The 21,963-nt window shown below is 40.5% G+C and overlaps 1 protein-coding gene across 1 annotated transcript in view; it reads right to left on the bottom strand.

Annotated features, from left to right (window-relative positions):
• CNTNAP5 (contactin associated protein family member 5) overlaps positions 1–21,963 on the bottom strand; it is a 1,081,620-nt gene that overhangs the window by 472,863 nt on the left and 586,794 nt on the right. The window contains exon 8 of the mRNA XM_052655589.1: positions 20,168–20,432. Coding sequence (XP_052511549.1) covers positions 20,168–20,432 — 265 coding nt within the window. The remainder of the gene's footprint in view (positions 1–20,167; positions 20,433–21,963) is intronic.

Below are 21,963 nucleotides of genomic sequence, written 5' to 3'. Positions count from 1 at the left end.
AGTGATTTTTAATCTCTGAGTAGTGGAATTATAGGCAATTTTAGTTTTCTCACATTTTTCTAAACATGGAATATATATTTTTTAGTAAAATAAAACTGCTTTTAAAAGGCAAAAGTAAATGAGGAAAGCTGGAGATTCCAATGATACACCAGGCAGAGGAGCCTCCTGTTAAAGGGGCATAACAGACTAACAGTTTAATTTCAATTTTTTTCCTTAACTAATTATATGACACTGGCCGAGTCACTTACCTTTCCAAGCTCTGGTTTTATCTCCTGTAAATATAATTCTTACTCTATATCATTGGTAAGGGATCCACTGAGATCAGGCAGGAAAGCTCCCAGGGTATGTAGGTTGTAAGCATAGTGGGTGTTTATTTATAGCATATTTCTCTCTTGTCCTTTTGCCCTGGATGCCTTTGATTCACACTACACCACACTGCCAACCTCCTTTGTTGAGGAAAGTGCCTTGGGAATTAAGTCACGAGGGTCTCAACTATTTCCTACAAAATTGTTAGTGTTACTTGCTTGGTTGTGTCTGACTCTGTAACCCCATAGGCTGTGGCCCGCCAGGCTCCTCTGTCCATGTAATTCTTCAGCAAGAATACTGGAGTGGGTTGCCATTTCTGGAGGGGATCTTCCTGACCCAGGGATTGTACCCACATCTCCTGCATTGGCAGGCAGATTTTTTACCCTCTGATCCATCAGGGAAGCCCCCCTACAAAATGTTTATCATCTATTAAGGTTCAGTCTGTGCAAAATGTTCACTGAAACGAACATAGTCCTAATATCTAGTCCGGCCACAAAGATTTGTTTGTAACCAGAGCAGAGAGCCACCCATTTCTTCACTCAACAGACATGTGTTGTGCCCTGCTATGTGCCAAGTTACCTGCCTTTCCTTATTGACTCAGTTTCCCTCCCCTGCAAAATAGGGAAAATGATTGTACTTCTAGGGTCTTGGGAGAATTATATCCATTAATGTAGTAGGGCCTGTAGGACAGTCCATGTCACAAAGTAGACAATAATGTTTGCTAAAACAAAAGAACAGAACAGCAACCATAAAACGCATGCCTCTCACCTGCCCCTGTGTTTAGGAGAGTGGATAGTCACTTCATCTGGGATAATCCACAGTTAGATGGAAGAGACTTAGGCAAAGAGGCCTAAAATACTGTCCTTGGAGAATTGCAGGCTAGTGGCTTAGAGAAGCAAGCAGACAGCAGCCTCGCTTGTAATACTGGGTGAATCAGTAGTACAAAGATACAGAAGAAAGACCTAACTCAACATAAGGGTCTCAAAAACACTTCACAGAAAAAGTGGTGACAATTTTAGGAAGCTGTGAAAACTGAGTAAGAGTTTCTCATTTCTAAAGAGTTCCAGGGGCCAGAGAGCCTAAGGTCTGGAATGAAACGTAGTACAGGACAATAGGAAGCTATATGGGAAGAGGGTCTGGTCACCCAGGTGCCCCATGTACCAGGCTAAGGAAGTGTTTCACCATTATCCTGGGACAAAGAATTCTGGAGGGCACTTTACCCAAGATTCTATCGCTTGGGCAAGGGACCTTGGGCATCTGCATTTTTTAAAAGTCCCTTGAATGACTCTAACGTGCAGCCAGGAATGAAATCACTGATCTAGAATCTGGTGGCTCAGTGATAAAGAATCCATCTGCCAGTGCAGGAGATGAGGGTTCAATCCCTGCGCTGAGAAGAGTCCCCTGGAGAAGGAAATGGCAACCCACTCCAGTGTTCTTGCCTAGGAAATCCCACGGACAGAGAAGCCTAGCAGGCTACAGTCCATGGGGTTATAAACTAATCAGATACAACTTAGTGACTAAACAAGAACAACATCAGCATGGGGATGACCTGGCTGGAGGCACACATTTAAAGACTCTGGTGGCCGATAGAAGGAACAAGGAGGAGCAAGGATGGAAGCAGAAAGGGGCAGAGGGGTCGGGGGAGGCCTGACATGTGCACAGGCCCCTGAATGATGGGGGTCTCAGGCAAAGTAGCATCTGTGAAAATGGAGAGGAAGGGACAGAAAGGAGCTATTTCTGGAGCTCAGTCTTTATAGTGCCTACTGGGACAGTCCCTGAGAAACCAGCTGGGGAGAAAGCACTGAAAATCAGACTAGAGGTCTGCAGGGCTTCTTAGAAAGGCTACTAAAGAGCCCCTGCCCCTGAGCCATCCAATGGCCATAGACGCTGCCCCCAGGAAAGCACTGCACCAGGCTGGGAGCCCAGCTGTGATACACAGGGGCAGCTGTGCTCCATCTGTTCCGAATAACCCAGATGTAAGGGCCAGCTCCCTCCCAGCCAGTGATCACTGCAGCCCTGAACATTTGCCTTGGGTGGAGAGGAGAACACAGAAGCTGCTCAGCTTGGAGGCCCTATTTCTTCCCAAAAGGCCAGTGGGGTCCAGCAACAGGAATTCTGCTAATGAGGCAGAGGATCTGTCAGGTGTTTCCTGGTGCTGAATATTTGACTTCTGTCAGGGGCATTGGGCAGCATAGCCAGTGGTGGGTCTTTACTCCTTTTACGGCTATTTGCATACCAATTTAAATACCTCTGCATTACAGATAAGATTTCATTTCAGGTAAACCATAGGCTAGGCTAGAAGGGAGTCAGTAACTAGCTCAACAGATAGGGTGAAAATAGCCCCTAAAGTGAAAAAAAATTAAAGTCGCTCTGTCATGTCTGACTCTTTGAGACCCCACAGACTGTAGCCCGCCAGGCTCCTCTGTCCATGGAATACTCCAGGCAAGAATACTGGTATGGCAGCCATTCCCTTCTCCAGGGATCTCCCTCACTGCAGGCAGATTCTGTACCATCTGAGCCACCAAAAAGTATCCTCTAACCGCCCAGCTAAACATTAGGGACACAGTAGAAAGAAGATACAGACAGAGGTCAGGGGGAGTGTGCCATCTAATTACAGACACATCATCAGGTCGCTGTACAGAAGACACTGGTCTGAGGAAGAGGTGTGTTCAGTATGGAGGCAGGACGGGAACTGGGGCTGGGGCTGTAGCTTGCATGTTCTGGCTTGCGGTCCCCACCCTTCCCCAGGTCACTATCTGTCTTTAAAAGCTTCAGGTTACAATAAGGGATTGCTTGGTTGGTGAGATGTTTTCTTTTTCTTTTCTTTCTTTTTTTTCTTTCTGGTCTGCTTTCCATTTTGATTTGATCTCTTTTGATCTTCTCCTACAATGTCCCTAGTCCCTGCAGGGGGAGCCTGTGTGAAATCTTAGCTCTTCGAAGAAAATTATGTGAACAGTAGTTCTTGCTGCTGACCACACAAAGGGATCACCTAGGGAGATTTTGAAAAGACAGGTCCCTGGGCCCCACACCATGTTAATTAAGGCAGACTTATGGGGTGGTCACAGGCCTTGGAAGTTTCAAAGATCCCCAGACATTCAATTGTGCAGCCCGGGTTGAGAAGTAATCCATGAGAGGTTTCAAAAGAGGAAAGAAAGAAGCTAAGAAAAACAAGACCAGCTCTGAAGAGCTGACCTGGGCACAGATTCCAAGGCGAGTGAAGTGGCAGACCTCTCTCTGAATATCTGCTTCTCCCTGGGCTCTCTGTCCCCATCCTTCTGTTAATGGATCCAAAATAACACCTCTGGAGCCTCTTCAGGTTTATTTTTTAAGAACAGTCTATTAAAGGTACAGGTTTAAGTGTTATTAATTATTCACAAATTAGGGGAAATCAATTCTATCAGGTTACTTTCCTCCAAAAACCTCTCTGAGCTAAGCAGGTCTGAAAAAAATACAAATTTTCAATGAAGGGGACAGGAAAGCATTACCCTTGAGGAGAAGAACCTTCTTGGGGAAATTCCTCTGGGCACAGAAGAAAAGGGTTTTTAGGGCCACTTTGGGGTGATTTAAAAGCTGAGGCTTAAAAGATAGGGCTTGGGTTCTGCAATGATTGTTGGATGATAACAAACATAAAACTTCTGAACTTTAAAGTGATATTAAATAATATTTGTCATCTTCCAGACTGGCAAAGAATCGAATATATATATATATACACTTTATTTTAGTGGATATAGAGGAATCAGGCAATTTCAAAGGCTGATACATTCTTTCTAGAAGGCAGTATACCAACAAGTATCAAAAACCCTAAAAATATAATACCTCATTTCCACGAATTTTCTTTCAAAGAATCAATCCTAAAATAATAACAAAACTGTAATCACGGTTTATGGTGAAGAGTTCATGACATTGTTTATAATATCATTTATGATAGCGAAAACTCACATCTGCTAATATTTCCAACAGCAATAATTTAGGTAAATCAGATGTATTGTATTTGATAATACAGAGTACAAACCTGAATGTTTGCTTTTCTATATGAATTTTAGTATAATGCATCTAATGCCATAAAATAAACTGCTATGTTACTACAAAGATTATATTAAATTTATACCTAAGGAAGAAATGATATCTTTATAATGCTGTTATCCATTCAAGAATGGGATATATTTGTACATTTGTCCAAGTATTATTCAGTGCCTTTCATGAGTGTTTTAACATTTTTCTTGTATGGTTTTGCACATCTCTTGTCAAATTAAGTCCAAAGTATTTCACCTTCTTTGTCACTATTGTAAATGAAAGTTTAACTACCATTAATAATAATAATATGAAATATAATGTAGTCATTAAAATCATAATCCTAAGAGTGGTAGTGATATCCTAGTAAGTGAAATATAGTATGTAGGATATTGCTCCCATTTTGTTAAAAATGACAACAAAGAGAAAACACTGGAACTAGCTTGAATGACAGAATCATAGATTCTTTTTTCTTATGTAAAGTCCTAGAATTTGTGAAGCTTCTAAAAAACATGTGCAACATTTGTAATTATTTTTAATTACTATCAAACTGTTTAGGCTGAGATAAAGGATAGGAAATGTTTTCATTCTTTTCCACCTCTCTTTCCACACCCCCCCAACAACCCTTCATTATTTAAAGTAACTGCTTCCTAGTTCCAGAATCCAGCCTAAGGCATTGGTATAAAATGTCTCTCATAGAGAGGGTTAAAGAGGTTTAGAATGTTTTCTTCATAAAAAAATATAAAAATAGACACTTTCCATCCTTGCAACCGAACTTGCAGAAGAAATGTGAAACACGGCCCAATTGTAAAAACAGCTAATAATACACAGTACCAGTACTGAATATCTACAATGAGCCAGGCACTTTGAATATGTAATTCCTAGTCCATTCTAAAGAAGATCAGGCCTGGGTGTTCTTTGGAAGGAATGATGCTAAAGCTGAAACTCCAGTACTTCGGCAACCTCATGCAAAGAGTTGATTCATTGGAAAAGACCCTGATGCTGGGAGGAATTGGGGGCAGGAGGAAAAGGGGACGACAGAGGATGAGATGGCTGGATGGCATCACTGATTCGATGGACGTGAGTCTGAGTGAACTCCGGGAGTTGGTGATAGACAAGGAAGCCTGGCGTGCTGTGGTTCATGAGGTTGCAAAGAGTCGGACACGACTGAGCGACTGAACTGAACTGACTGAACTGAATTTGCACAATATTCCCAGAGGCCAAGTTTTAGGGCCCGCATGTTACACAAGCTAAAACAAAATTGGAGAGGCTGTCCAGGGTCATACGGCTACTGTGCGGGCAGACCCAGAATTCAAACACAGGGGTCGGGCACCCAGGCTGAGTGCTTTCTGCTCTCCGCACTCCAAAGCGAACCCTGCATTGCTCCAGGAATCATTCTGATGGCCAATTACCTCTACCTCTATTTTCTGCTGTGGAATTTAACTTTGCTTTTATTTAGTTATATTTTTGAAACAGCTTTATTGAGATAAAACTCACAGACTATACAATCTATCTGTGTAAAAAGTACAGTTCAGTGATTTTTAGTATAGTCACAGAGTTAGGCTGCGATTACAATCAATTTTAAAATGTTTGGAGCCCCCAAAGAAATGCTGTAACCTTAGATATCAGTCTCCAATCGCCTGAATCTCCCACCTCCAGCTGTGCCAACCAATAATCTGCTTTCTGTCTCTATGGACTTGCTTGCAGAGATTTCCTATAAATGAAATAATACGTTATGTTCCCTTTTGTACTGGCTTCTTTTGCTTCACATAATGTTTTCAGGGTTCATTGTAGTTAGCAGCTTGTATCCGTCTATCTGTATCAGTCTATCTGTCTACCTATATGGCTGAATGTTGTTCCATTGTGTGGACAGACCACATTTTGTTCATCCTTTTGCCAGGTGATGGACATTTGGGTCACTTGCACTTTGCTGATATTATGAATAATGCCACTATGAACATTCCTGCACAGATTTCTCTGTGGACTTAGGTCTTTAATTCTCTTAGGTGTGCACCTAGGAGCAGGATTGCTGAGTCATATATGGTATCTCCATATGTAACCTTTTGAGGAACTGTTTCAATCTTTCCTAAGTAACTGCACCACTTCTGTTCTCACAAGGCAACCTTCCCTTTGACAAGACTGAGTTCAAACTTTAGTTCTGTTCTTTCATGGAACTTCAAGTTTCTATTGAATTAAGGTACAATTCAACTTTTATTTCTCAAAATGTCCACGTAGATCTGACCTTGGACCTTTTCTACTTTGATTTTATTTTTCTAGATAAATATAATTACCAAGCATCTTGTGTGTTTTTTAATACTTGTTTATAATGAGACCTTCACAACAATTTATAGTTCACACTTATTAAGACTGAGACTCAAGGTGGCTAAGAAGTATTCTGACAGCCTGAATCTTTTTTTTTTTTTTTTTTTTAGCAGTAAGGTTTTGCCTTGGGAGGGAGTAGAATTTCTCAAATTTGGGACTGGATAATTCTTTGTTGGGGGTGTGGTGTCCTCTACTATGCTTTTCTATAGGATGTTTAGCAGCATCCCTGACTCCCGGGATGCCCCCATCCCCAGCACCAAAAATATCCTCAGACATGGAGTTATATAAGCTGTTGTATATTTTAGAAATTAACCCCTTCTCAGTCACAAATATTTTCTCCCATTCTGTAGGTTGTCTTTTCATTTTGTTTATGGTTTCCTCTGCTGTACAAAAGCTTTTAAGTTTAATTAGGTCCCATTTGTTTATTTTTGCATTTATTTTCATCACTCTAGGAGATGAATCCAAAAACATTACTGTGATTTATGTCAAAAAATGTTCTGCCTATGTTTTCCTCTAGGAGATATGGATTAACACATATACACTATGATATATAAAAAGACAACCAACAAGCACCTGCTATATAGCAGACACAGGGAACTATATTCAATATCCTGCAATAACCTATAATGGAGGACAATCTGAAAAAGAATATATATATATGTGTGTGTGTGTGTGTGTGTGTGTGTGTGTGTATGTAAGTATACTACATGTAACTTTGCTGTATACCTAAAATTAACAACACGTTTTAAATTACCTATACTGCAATTAAAAATGAATAAAGGGAAAAAAAAGAATAACACCACCAACCTCAGAGTTTTACAAAAATAAAATGATAAATGTATATGAATATTCTTGTGTGTTAGTAGCTCAGTTGTGTCTCTTTTCAACCCCATAGACTATAGCCCACCTGCAGGATCTTCTGTCCATGGAACTCTCCAGGCAAGAATATTGGGGTGGGTAGGTAGCCATTCCCTTCTCCAGGGGACCTTCCTGATCCAGGGATCAAACCCCCAGGTCTCCTGTATTGCAGGCGGATTTCTTTACTGTCTGAGCCACCAGAGAATATACTTAGCACAATATTTGGCCATGCTGAAAGACTATAAATTTAGGTTTGTCCTTAAAAAAAAAAAAAAAAAAAAAAAAATCATCACCAGACACTGCCAAAAGTCCCCTGCATGAAAATGTGGGAATGGGAGGTCAGGGTGGATGGGACTGGAAAATTTTCCTTGGTTGAGAATCACTGGTTTCAAGGAATAACTTGAGGTTGCAGAGTCTCAGAAAGCAAGCACTTGATTTCTATCTGTTTCACTCCCTTTTCTTCTCCCATTCTCAGTCCAGTTCCTAACAGGTCTTTGCATTTCAGCCTTCATCTGATTTCAGGGTCTCTCTTTACGAGTTGAAGACAGAACCTCTGAAGTCAGGTGTCTGTCCCAGCATCTCTAACCATCAGCCGTACAGTCACAGTGGGATACACAGAGCTACAGTCCAGGCCAGAGCACAGTCCTGAAGATTTTATTTCCAATCCTGGAAATAACCTATTACAGATCTCCCCACTGCATTTATTCACCTGTGACCCCTTGCTCAAGGCCCTGCCACTTATAATTTCTAACAATCTAGACAGATTTCTTAATCTCTCTCAACTCCTTCTTCATCTACAGAGACACAACTGCCTGGCTTGACTTAGAAGTTTCTAGGCTTTATCTTCCCCAGAAAACTCAATTCAGCTGTTTTTCTGTATCCTTTCATACCAACCTTTACTTAACAATTCAAAGGTAATTTCAGTTTTTGAGAGAACAAAGTGGGAAATATCTAAATAATTGAATAAGGCAGTCTTAAAATGTCAATCACATCATAAAAGAGCATATTCTAATTATTAGCACCATTATGCCACAATTTAGGTCGTCTGTCCTCTTTTTCTTGAATACCACTTATCCATCAATTATCAAATTCTATTAACCCTTTCCTTCATATGGTGAATTAAATTCACATATTTCTTCAAATTTCCTCTACAACTTTGATTCCATCCCCTATTAGGGAGCTGGGAATCTTTCTGATGGGTTCCCTCTTTCTCCCAGCCCCTGATCTCTTTCTGGTACAAGACAACTTGCTCGATTGAACTATTGGAAGAGCAAGGTTATTATTAAAACTTACAGCAAAAATCCCTCCAGTGTGTCAACAGAGCCCAGAGAATGAAAGTCAAATACTTATCTTGATGCTTAATGTCTCTGTAATCAGGCCCCCATCTGTCTTTACCATCTTATTTCTCAGTATGCCTACACAAATTTCTTACTCTAGCTGGACTAGTGTATTCATTATGCTCCTAATGAATGCACTAAGCTAACTGGTGCTTTTCCTCCACCCTCCACCTCACCTGTATGCTATTCTCCCAGCTCTCTGACTATTCAAATTGCCTCACTATCCTCTAATGCCCAGTTTTTGTCCCAATACTTCTTTTCTTTAACTCTAGGAGCAGGAAGCTTTTTTTTTCTTAACTTCCTATTGCAGTCACCTAGCACAGAGGCAGACACGACTGAAGCAACTTAGCAGCAGCAGCAGTAGCAGCAGCATAGTACAGGATGCATAAAAAGAACTGAATGGTTGAAACAGTAAGTTAATATACCGGGAAATGAAAAAGGCAAGTTTTCCTAGGCCAGATCTGTACATAGAGATTTCTCCTTTATGGATTCTAAAAATATCCACTGTCTGATCTATTCATTTAGGTCATATTATTTACTGCCTTGTACCATTAATTAACAATCCATCTCTGTAAGTGTTATCTCCTTGATGATATTCAAAGTTCCTGTGGGTCAGATTCTTCATGGCAATTTAGTATTCCCCTTGGTATCAACAGAGCAACATCCTGCCCTCTCCAAACGTTACTTGATTGATTGAGTGTCAGACTAGCTGAATCTCCACTGCCAAGTGTCAGAAGCTGGGCCCTCCTGGCACCTGGACAATAAATCATAGTTTAAACCTTTCCTAGTTGTGAAAGAGGCTAGCTCATATGTTAAGATAACCTGGATCCTCAGAAGCTTTGGTCAGCATCTGGAAGGAGAACAGCTGGGTTTGACATACACTGGAGTCAGATAAAAACTGTGATGTGTTCATAGTTGATGGTGAAGATACAGTGTCTCTAGAATAGACTTGAGTGCTTGGTTCCAAAGTCTACACGATAAAAATGAAGGTCAGCTCCATAGCCAGATACAGCTCCTCCCTATCAGGAGGAGGAGCTCCTCCCTGTCACCTTTAGGAGACAGTCAAACTTTGGCGTCCCTGATCAAAATTATGCTTCATATTTTGCCTGTGCTTCTTTGTATCTGTGACTAAGCCACCTGTGGAGTCTTAGACATCCAGATCTTCTCCTATTTGTGTCCTCTCATTGGCACATCCTTCCCTTCCTTATTTGTTTAATGAAATTCTATTCATTCTTCAAAATCAAGCTTTTCCTTGCCTCTAGGAAGCCTTCACTTTCTCAGCCTTCCTGGTCCCTCTTCTCTTACACTCCTACTGTGCCCTAGAAGCATCTGTCCTATTGCATTATCAGTGCTCTATACTGTCCCTTTCAACAGCACCTATGAGCTTTTGGAGACCAATCCCTCCATCCTCTGGATAAGGAAATGGCAACCCTCTCCAGTACTCTTGCCTGGAAAAACCCATGGATGGAGGAGCCTGGTAGACTGCAATCCGTGGGGTCGTGAAGAGTCAGATATGACTGAGCAACTTCACTTTCGCTTTTCGCTTTCATGTGTTGGAGAAGGAAATGTCAACCCACTCCAGTGTTCTTGCCTGGAGAATCCCAGGGACGGGGGAGCCTGGTGGGTTGCCATCTATGGGGTCGCACAGAATCGGACATGACTGAAGCAACTTAGCGGCAGCAGCAGCCCTCCATCCTCAGAATCGAGTACAGTACCAACAGAGCACAGATGCTACAAAAGCTTTCTGAATTAAACTGTGTAATAGGGAAGAACAAATCTGACTCCATACTAGATCTGCTTCTTGTACTTTAACCATTGAATTCTATTGCTTTTACTTCAAGTTAAGAATATTGCCTATAGCCTGAAATATACAGGATGGTCCAGTCTCAAGGTTCTGTCATTTAAGCCACGATACCTTTCCATTCACAGAGATAAAAAGTTGTAGCACAGAGAATAACAACTGTGCTGGTGGAGGTTTACAGGAACATCATGACCTGGCCTATGTGGCTAGCTGCAAAAGCAATGGATTCCAACACCAAGAAGTTAGTAACAACCAACCACACCCCTCCTTCACTTGGCCTTAAAAAAAATGGTTTGCTGAAATCTTTCCAGGAGTTTGAAGCTTTGTGGGACACGAGCCACCTGTTCTCCTTGTTTGGGCCTACAGTTAAACTTTCTCTGCTCCAGACTCCAACATCTTGGTATTGTTTGGCCTCATTGTGCATCAGACACAGGAACATGCATTGAGTAACAGGTGGAGGCAAAGTATGAGAGAATTATTAAAGTATAAAACACGAAAGACTAAAGAAAATGACAATAGTTTTGACTATGAGATTATTTCCCTGTTAGACAAATCTAGTTCCCTGTTTCCCCTTTGAGCAAGCTGAAGAATGTAGAGTAAGCTAAGAAATAAAATATTCCTGCCATTATTACTGAGACCTGAAAAAGCTATGGCGGCCCACAAGATCACTCCTTTAGTAAATATTCCCAACCTCTGCTTGATATCTTAAAGCTAAGGCAATGGCATTTCTCAGTTCACATAAAGTGGAGTGTCTCATCATATGGTTGTCTTCTGAAACTTGAACTATGGGCTCTGTCAGACAGCTTGTGGAGACAGCCATGGCCCTGTGGCTATCTACTAATATTTGTTTGCCCTCACCAGTGGGATTTTCTCAGCATTATCTTAGCTAAAACACAGGCATTAATGACAGCTTAATTGAAGCAGAGGATGAGGTTCACAAAGTCATCATGTTTACTTGATGTACAGATGGTGGTGATATATAAACAGATTCTATGAAAAAGGGCAATATTGGGGAATGCTCTGCAAACGCCAGTGAGCACTTTCATCCTTTATGACACAGCTCTCCCTGCCGTCTCCCACCTCTGGGAGCCCCATTGGCCTCTAATTAGTATCTCCCCTGAGTACAGCTCATCCCTGGGCTTGACACATGGTGCCTCATAGAACTGTTGCAACATGGATGTTGGCTAAAAACCATTGTGAACTCTTTTTCCACTGTTAATTTGAGATCCTTTGGAAATGTTTTGGAGGTCATTTCTAGTAGTTCATTTATTCAGATGCTTATTTATACATAAGACAAATAGTTACTGAAGGCCTATTATAAACAAGGTGTTAGACTAGGCCTTGGACAAATAGTGGTGAAAAGGCAGGCAGTGCTGTTGTTCCCATGAATCCTTACAGTCCATGGTGACAAGAACATTGAGAAACCAATTATAGAGATATATGATTAATACAGGGTTCCCAGGTGGCTCAGTGGTAAAGAATCCTCCTGCCAATGCAAGAGACACAGGGGATACAGGTTTGATCCCTGAGTCAGGAAGATCCTTTGGAGTAGGAAATGGCAACCCACTCCAGTATTCTTTCCTAAAGAATTCTATAGACAGAGGTGCCTGGCGAGCTACAGTCCATAGGGTTGCAAAGATTTGGATACAACTGAACACATGCATGCATGTACACATGATTAATATATACTATTTTTTATAATTATCTTATTGAAGTATAGTTCATTTAAAATATTATGTTAACTTTAGCTATACACCAAAGTGATTCAGTTATACACCTATACACATTATTTTCATATTCTTTTTCCATTATGGTTTTTCACAGGATACTGAATAGAGAATACTGTCCTACATAGTAGGACACTGTTGTTGATCCATTCTACATACAGGTAAGTCCCATATATATGAATGAGTTCTGTTCTGAGAGCACATTCATAAGTCCAATTTGTTTATAAGTCAAAGTAACCACAGGTACCCACATAACACAATTGGCTATATAGTACTGTACTGTAATAGGTTTATAATACTTTAAAATACAACTAGCGTATAAAACAAACAGAAAATAAAGAAAATAATTTTAATCTTACAGTACAGTACCTTGAATTGTGCCCCCTCAAATACATATGTTGAAGTCTTAGCCCTCTCCCATACCTGAGAATGTGTCTATATCTAGAGATAAGACTCTGAAAGAAGTAATAAAGGTAAAATGAAGTCTTATGAGTAGGCCCATAGCCAATATGACTTGTGCCCTCATAAGAGGAGGGCATTAGGAAACAGATGGGCACAGAGAGAGAAGATTATGTGAGGACACAGGGAGAAAACAGCCTCTGCAAACCAAGAAGAAACCAGCCCTGACCATGCCTTAAACTTCTAGCCTCAAGAACTGGAAGAAAGGAAATTTCTTATAGGTCTCCTACAGAGTGAGTCTGACCTTGTGATTCTATGGACTGGGGCCCATCGGGCTGCTGTATCCATGGGATTTTCCTGGCGATAATCCTGGAGTGTGTTACCATTTCCACTTTCAGGGGATCTTCCCAACCTGGGGATTGAACCAGCACCCCCTACATCTCCTGCCTTGTAGGCAGATTGTTTACTACTGAGCACCTGAGGAAGCCTGATAGGTCTTCTAATTCGTGGTATTTTGTTATGACAGTCCTAGCAAACTAATACATACTTAGGCCAAAGCTACAAAAGAAAAGAACCAGAAGACTAGCAGTTGGTTGGCTTTAGGAAGGTTTCTTTAAATATCAATTGATATAAATTCTAAAAGAATAAGTGAGATGATGTGGACCACAGCTCTAGGGGGATTTATTTAATTTAAATAAAGGCAATGTTAAACATCCAATAATATCCATGATGGTTATGGATCAAAGGCTATGCCATTAAAATTTCATCCTATGTTCAGCTATAGAAAGAACAAGTCAGCTCCAAAATTCTTCTAAATATAGAAAATTAATGATGGATTAGAAGGAATTGTCTCATAATTAGTAATTCTGGAATGCCTGGTGTCTAACTACTGGAAAATGTAAGGTGGTTGAGGATGCTGAACACTATTACTTGTATATAAAGATTCAATGGAATGACCTGAAATTGTCTCTCCAGGAAGCCATCTGCCTCCACTGAAAGCATTTTTGTAGCATCTGTTTGATTTCCGGATCTTTGCTCATCATGTGTCTTTTGGCCTAGAGATTCTGTCCTGTTCCCGGTCATTGGTTTTCTCCTTCTGTCTTTCCTGCTTATAATCGTTTTGCAGGTCCCTACTGCCAGGTTAGATCTGTCTGAAGATTCCCTCTCCCATCTTCTGGGTTCTGTTCAATTGTGCGGAGACTCATTACTTACTCCTGAAAATTCCACCCTGGGTTTGATGCCTCTAGTACGTCGGAGCAGCAGACTGTGTAGCTATGTGCTCTGGAGGGAATATTCTCTAATGAAAAGCCATTAGACAGTCTCTCTGCCATTTGGCCTTACTGGGGTGTGTTCTATTTTCTGCAGTAAAACACACATATAAAGATTTTCATCTGTGACAAAGTCTATCTCACATTAAAAGACCCTTATTATGACTGTCTTGTTTTCTCTTCACCATCAGTAGGTCTGGTACCTACAACTCTTTCTCTACTAACATTGTTTGAAAGTCCTATAATATCCTGATAACATTGACACATATAGAGTATCCTAGTGTGAATTAAAGATGGTTGATAAGACAAAACAAAACACAACTTCTCAGGATTAGATCCTTGGCACCTAATTCTATATGGGTCACAAAGAAAAACATGCAGGACATTTTTGGGCTGTTCAAGCATCTCATTCACAAAAATCATTGTATGAAAAAAGCCCAGTTTATCATTCTTCCCCCCCAAAATGCAACATAATATGAGGAGTTGAGAAAAGTGATCTTTGGCAGGGAGATTGGCCCTGCTGAATACATGTAATTAAGGCTACTTATTCCATTGTCAAAAGAAGACTCTGGAGTTGATGGTTTCCTTGAAGACATGGCTGATCTCCTGTTTTGCTTTAGGAACTCATGAAGGTTTAGAAGGAACTTAAATAATTCTAGACCACTTCTGTCCTTCAGCTACAAAGTACAGTGTGGTCTAAAATAATAAAACTGAGTCTGCATCTATGAAGAACACAGTGAGGTTGTTGTCCTGGATGTTAAGGCCTGTGTTCAAGGACTTTGCCCAGACTAGCTTTTCAGTGGGAAATTGATGTTTTGAGGGGTGGTGGCTCAGAGGATAAAGCATCTGCCTGCAATGCAGGAGACCTGGGTTCGATCCCTGGGTTGGGAAGATACCCTGGAGAAGGAAATGGCAACCCACTCCAGTATTCTTGTCTGGAGAACCCCATGGACAGAATAGCCTGGTGGGCTATAGTCCACAGGGTTGCAAAGAGTCAGACACGACTCAGCGACTTCACTTTAGAGGAGAAAAAAACCCATACTTCCAATTTTTAGGACTGAAGCCCCAGATCTCTTTCTTCCTATTCTTATTCCCCATTCTTCTCCCATCAACACAAGAAAAATAACATTGAAATGTGAGGCCACTTACAGAATAATTATAATGGTGCCAGCTTTTCTTCAGATGACTTAATGTTTCACTTGCAATTCAAAACACTCTGCTTGACCAAGCCAAGTGGTCTTCTTTACTTTTATACAAGTTCCTGTTCTTAGTCATCCAGATTGGTCTGGACAATAACATCTACATCCTAAGCATGTTTTTAAGAGTCTTTTAAAATGGCAGCCATCCTACATTCAAATATAGAATCTGTTGTTAATCATTCCAGGAGCAGGTGTGACCTGAGAAAGTGGTCCCCAAGACATGCAGTTCCTGGGAAGAAGTGGTGAGGAACTAGGGTTTGAAATGCATAAAGGAGGAGGTCTAGGTGTGTATTTATTTAAGATGTGCTCAACTGGCTGCTCTGATTCTTAAAGGGGGAGATGATGCTCTTCATCCGGCAGCGGGACTCCTGGAAAGCTTCCTCCCCATTCCCATTCAGCCTTCAGATTTCCAGCTGGAGTTTGCAATGCAGAGGTCACACGAATATGGGAAAACCTGTCCAGTGCATGGCGAAGTCTCTGGAAATATCTAGGCTCTTACTTAGTGCCCTTCGTGCATGCGTGTGTTCTCGGTCATGTCCAACTCTTAGCGATCCCATGGACTGTGGCCTGCCAGACTCCTCTGTCTATGGAATTTTCCAGGCAAGAATCCTAGAGTGGGTTGCCATTTCCTACTCAGGGGGTCTTCCTGACCCAGGGATCAACCCGTGTCTCTTACACTGACAGCTGGATTCTTTACCACTGCACCTCCTGGAAAGCCCAGTTCCCTCTGTATTTACATGATATACATAAAATTATGTGATAATTTTACTAAGGAATCATCACTGAGCATTTAAAAAGGTCTGAGGAAATTATGTCCCATATACTCAATGAACAGTAGCATACGTGTGTGTTAGGTATGCATAACTTACATTATAATTGTATACAGGTAATGTTAGCTAAAGTCTACAAAGATAGCGGATTCATCATCTGCTGTCAATTCCATCTAATTTCCAAATCTGTCTGTTGATGGGGCCACCAAGTAAAATGTTTTGGGAAAAGCCAACTTTAGATCCTATGCAGGCTACTTTCTTTAATAACCTACTGTCATTTCATCTTTCAGCTAAAGCAGAGTTTCTTTATATTTGAAGTCTTTAAGCAACTGGTATTGGGCTTCCCTGATAGTTCAGTTGGTAAAGAATCTCCTGAAATGTAGGAGACCTGGGTTCAATCCCTGAGTTGGGAAGGATCTTCCCTTCTTTCCCTGGAGAAGGGAAAATCTACCCACTCCAGTATTTTGGCCTGAAGAATTCTGTGGACTACAAGTCCAGGGGATCGCAAAGACATGATTGAGCATCTTTCACTTTCAAGCAACTGAGAATATCAAAAATCAATGTAAGAATCAGTAAGACACAGTGTGAAAACTGTGGACCAAGAGTGCAAAGGAAAAGCCTGAGCTTGAACACCTTGGTCAAGAGAGCTTAATTTCTGACTCTCAATTTTCTCTTTTGCATGTTGGTAAAATAAGCATCACTTCATATGTTTCATGAGTTTTGTTTTTTTTTTTTCTGTAGTATTATATGATAAGGTCCTAGCATAATGCCTGACCTGCAAGAGATCCACAGTGTTTGTTGATTCTACTGTCACATCACTTACAGTGAAAGGGTGCCCTTGACCCTTCCTCATATCCACATGCACAAAGCTTTCAAGAAAGAAGATGACAAAAATAGAAATGAAAGTAGAATACAAGGGAGGGGTTGCACTACTGTCCTTCATCTTCCTGAAACTTCATCCCTTAGAACAAATAAATTCAGAACCCTTCTATTTTGAGAATGACTTAGTTTGGACTTCTCTTCCTGATCTTCAATGCAAAAATGCACAAAATAATCTGCCTCCCCAAAGCTATGCACACTATATGAAGCTCTGGTAATAGCAGTGAATGTGCCAGGCATCCATGATCTGCCCTTCCTGTGGGGTCATCTTTCCTTTTAGACTCAGGACATTAGAAATACCTGAACTAGTCTCAAGTAAATCTTAAAGTATCTGGATTCCTTGTTCAACTAATAAAATGTGGTGCTAGTTTCTAGTTTCCATGCAGTACTAAGTGTCAAGAGTAGTCCCAAGGGCCCTCAAAAACTTTCAGAACAACAGTTATTATTTTCTGATTTCTCACATGAGTTTTTCACTTCTTACAAAGCCAATATGATCTCAAGTACTTGGAAAACAAGTTTGATCAGAAATGTAAGGGAGGAGAAAACCAGTTTTGTCCTTTTGCTTTTTTTGTTTATTTGTTTATCTGTTTTTTACCTGGAATAGAAAAACACCAGGAGACAAAAAGCCTTAATCCATTTCAAAGAAAAGTGAAAGAAATTCATAATTTCCAAAATTCAGGAAATTCTTGGGGAAGGAAGCAAACAAGTTTTCTGAGATAGACATCAGAATGTTTTTAAAACTTTCTTTTCCTTGTCTGATCCTTTTGAGAGACAGGTTAAAAATACCCGATGATTTTTTTTTTTTTTCTCCCTCTGTAGCTGGGTAATGGGGCAGCTTTTACCAGCCTGTCTCTCAGTCATAAACACATTTTAATGGACTTACACATGCTTAATAATACAGGTAACACCTGAATGCTTTAGAGCAAAGTGCCACTGGGGCCTGTACTTTATTAAAACTGCATTTTGACCTGAGGCATACAAGTCTCTGCACTCAACCATCTCACCAATTAAAGAGAAAAAGCCCAGTGCCAGGTCACCATTTTTCTTCTTCACATAAGGATTGAGGTTTAAATTTTCTAACTCTACACATGAAAACTGGTATGTTTCTAAGAGATTAACTCACCTCCCATGACTGGAAATCTTGGAAATTTTATAAAAGTCCCAGGAGTGTGCAAATTTACTCATTTGTATGACTCTGAGGAGTGAGGCCTATTTTCACCATAGATCTTGAGTTGGTGTGGAAGAAAGAGAACCTTGCTAAACAGCTTCTCAGCACTGTGTCGAAGGTTTGATCCATTTAATCTAATGGTGGTTCAGGTGGTAAAGAGTCCACCAGGAATGCAGGAGACCCAGGTTTGATGCCTGAGTTGGGAAGATCCCCTGGAGAAAGGAATGGCTACCCACTCCAGTATTTTTGCCTGGGGAATTCCAAAGACAGAGGAGCCTGGCAGGCTACAGTCCATGAGCTGTAAAAAGTTGGACACAACTGAGTGGCTAACACTTTCATTTTCAATTACCATCACAGCCTTGTAACATAAAGATTTTTTTTTTTTCCATCTCCTATTACAGGTAGATGCTAAGATGGTCCCAATGACCCAAGACTCCTGCTGGGTAAACACTTGTATAATCCCCTTTACTTGAGCAAGGGCTAGATTTATTCTCTTTTCTAGTGAGCAGAATATGTTGAAAATGATGGGATGCTACTCTTTCTATGAGATACACAAACATCATGGCATTGTCCTGAGGGTTCTTTCTCACTCTCTCCAAAGTCACTCACTCTGGATTAATAGCACTGCCCTATCAATGAGGCAGCCTTCTGGAGAGGCCATGGGGATAAGTTTGAATCTTCTGAGGCCTGTCAACATCCATGTGAGTTAGCCTGCAAGCAGAATTAATCCTGGTTGAGACTTGAGATGATCGTTGCCCCTACTAACAAGCTGATTATAGCGAGAACTACCTAGTCAGGGGGCCTTTGGATTCCTGACTCTTAGAAACTGAGACATAGCACATACTGTTTTCAGTCACTACATGTTGGCATAATTTGTTATGCAGCTATAGGTACCTAATACAGTCTTACATGGGAGACAAAGTTAGGAACTTAATCTAGGGCCACAGACTGATAAGGGGAAGAGGCACCTTTGGACCCTCCTGATTGACTTGCAGACCCAGACGCGTCTGTCATTTACAGAAGTTCAGTGGGGTTTTTGTTCATCCGTTGACTCTGAAGCTTTCCCATAGTCTGACCTGATCTTAACTATTAAATTATGTCTTTTGCTCCCTAACTCAAATTTCTTTAATTTGTTTGGATGACAGAGCTCACAGTCCAGTGGGGAAAGAAAGATATTTAAATTAAAGAAAGATGCAATATCATGTAATCTGGGATAGATATTGGCCCAGAAGAGGGGGTTTGATTCAAACTGTAGAGCCAGGAAGGCTTCTCAGACGATTCATTGACCTACCTGCCTGCCTTAGCCTCCAGTCCAATGTCTGCATGTAAGTCTGACCTCTGTAAGTACTCGTCACTAAGTGAACATGCTGTTTCTGGAAGGACAGTAATATAACAAGTAGAGAAGGAGGGAGAAAATTTCATAGCTCCATGTTAAAGTAAAGGCAGATAGAAGAGCCAGGGTATGGTTCATACCTCTGTTCCATATTGCCACACATTAGGGCCTAATATATACTGCTGTAAAAGGATGTGCTTTCCAATCTTCATAGATAAAGATTAAGTGACCATATGAAGTGAAGTAAGTCAGACAAAGAAAATATCATATGATATCACTTATATGTGGAATCTGAAATATGACACAAATGTAAAAATCTACAAAACACAAACAGACCCATAGACTTGGAAAACAAACATGGTTACCAAAGGGAAAATGTACAGGGGAGAGAGGGATAAATTAGCAGTTTGAGATTAACAGATGCACACTACTATGTATAATGATCAAAGACCTAGCATATAGCCCAGGTAACTATACTCAGTACTCTGTAATAACCTAGATAGGGAAAGGATCTGAAAAAGAATATATATATGTATATGTATATGGTATATGTATAACTGAATCATTTTGGTATAACCTGAAACTAACACAACATTGTAAATCAACTATACTACAATATAATTTTTTTTTAAGAATTAAAAAACTATTGGATCTTCAAACCTGAAGTTTGTGAAAACTGATTATCCCACATCCCTTGGAGCTGGAGCCTGTATGTTTTGGTCAGAATCTCAAACATGTGTTGACTTGGCTGAATAAAAAAGTGATCTAGAAGTTGTCAGCAGACAGTACCTGTGAGGATTTCAGCTGCACGTTCTGTCATTTTCTGAATCACGAGTCTCAGGGTTCCATCCTCCAGCCTCAGCAGCAAGGTCCCCGAGCCCTCAGAGAGCATTGTGGACAGAAGGAGACCATCCTTGTTCCAGGTTCGAAACTGGAAACTCACTGACAGTCCATCGATTTGGGGAGTCCCAGGCAGCAGCAAATAACTGCTGCTGGAGTTGACAAATGTGATGGGAACAATTTGTGGTTCAGAGCAGGAAAAAGTGACATTGCCCTGGAAAACAATAAAAATCAAATATATAAAAGCCATTTTTTATTCTGCAATCTGACAGCTGATATAAACAATCACCTGGAGCTGACCTTAATTTCAGGATTATTCCACATCCAGCAGTAAGATCTTAAAGGGAAAAATATGTTAGCTTTGTTCAGATTCAGCCACAAGATTGTTTTCCATTCCTATTTTGTGGATCACAGTGCTATCTGCAAAAAGTCATCAAAGACCTAGGGCAGTGGAGGGATAGGAAACATCAGAAGTTTCTAGGGATCCAGAGATAAAAATAATAGCATTCATTCACTGAGTAATGATGTACTGCAAGTCAACTAATGCCAAGACCTGGGATACTTTTCAAAGTGGTACACTTGAGAAAATTTTGTTACAATGTGGAAAGCCACTGACACCAGCTCCCAGGGAAGCCTGGGAAAAGAATAGCTAAAAGAACAAAGGTTTCATAAGGAAGGTGAGGGTTTCATAAGGAAGGTGAGGCTTTCCTGGAAGGAAGTGGGGAAGGACAGGAGTGAATGTCCAGCCAGCTTTCTCAGTAAATGGCATAGCGTTCGCAAAAACTTGGAGAAATTAACAAAATGGCATTCCTGAAAAGTGAGTCATTTCTGAACTTGAAATGGGACAGAGAGGGCCAGGGATATGAAGGAGGTGAGGCAACAAAAATGAGTAGAAGTAGAGTTTAAAAGCCTTTTATGCTTGCCAAATTTATCATACAAAATCAGAAGCAGCAAATGACAGTGGCCGTATTTTTATCATATTAAGAGTATTTTTAGTAACATAAAGATTGAGGGGTGCATGAGAGGACCAGAAGTGGGGAGTATTAAGTGTGTATATATATAGTAGAAGCAGGAAGAAGATAATTCTTCGCATAAGTGTGAGAAAACAGGTCAGTTTATTTGAGGAAGTTACAGGAAAAGAGACGTGTGTGTGTGTGTGTGTGTGTGTGTGTGTGTGTGTATATATATGCTCAGCTGAGCCATGTGCTGAGTCACTTTTACTAGATGAATAAGGAGAAAGCCTGGAGCACCTTCTAGATTATGAACAGCTATTACAACATGAAAGCCATTTGGAATTTTTATAGCCAACAACTTCTCATTTAGCACCACTATCATTTGTCTCTTTTAAATTCTAAACTAATCTCTACAATACTGTCAGTAAACTTCTTCAGGTAAGTGTAAGACAATATTCTCCTCTACATAGTCATGGACACGTGTTTTTTTTGGGGGGGGATGTATTTTATTGAAGTATAGTTGATTTGCAATGTTGCACTAATTTCTACTGTACAGTAAAGTGATTCCGTTACACATGGGTGTGTGTGTATATATATACATATATATGAATAAATAAATATATAGTTCATGTTCTTTTCCATTATGGTTTACTACAAGATATTGAACATAGTTCACTGTGCTATACAGTGTCTTGTTGTTTACTCATTCTGCATATAGCAGTTTGCATCCACTAAACCCAATTTCCAAATCCACCCTTACCCCACCCATCTTCCCCTTGGCAGCCACAAGTG

Source organism: Budorcas taxicolor, chromosome 2 (assembly GCF_023091745.1).
Source record: "Budorcas taxicolor isolate Tak-1 chromosome 2, Takin1.1, whole genome shotgun sequence".
Taxonomy (NCBI): domain Eukaryota; kingdom Metazoa; phylum Chordata; class Mammalia; order Artiodactyla; family Bovidae; genus Budorcas; species Budorcas taxicolor.
This window is presented reverse-complemented; position numbering and strand designations above follow the sequence as displayed.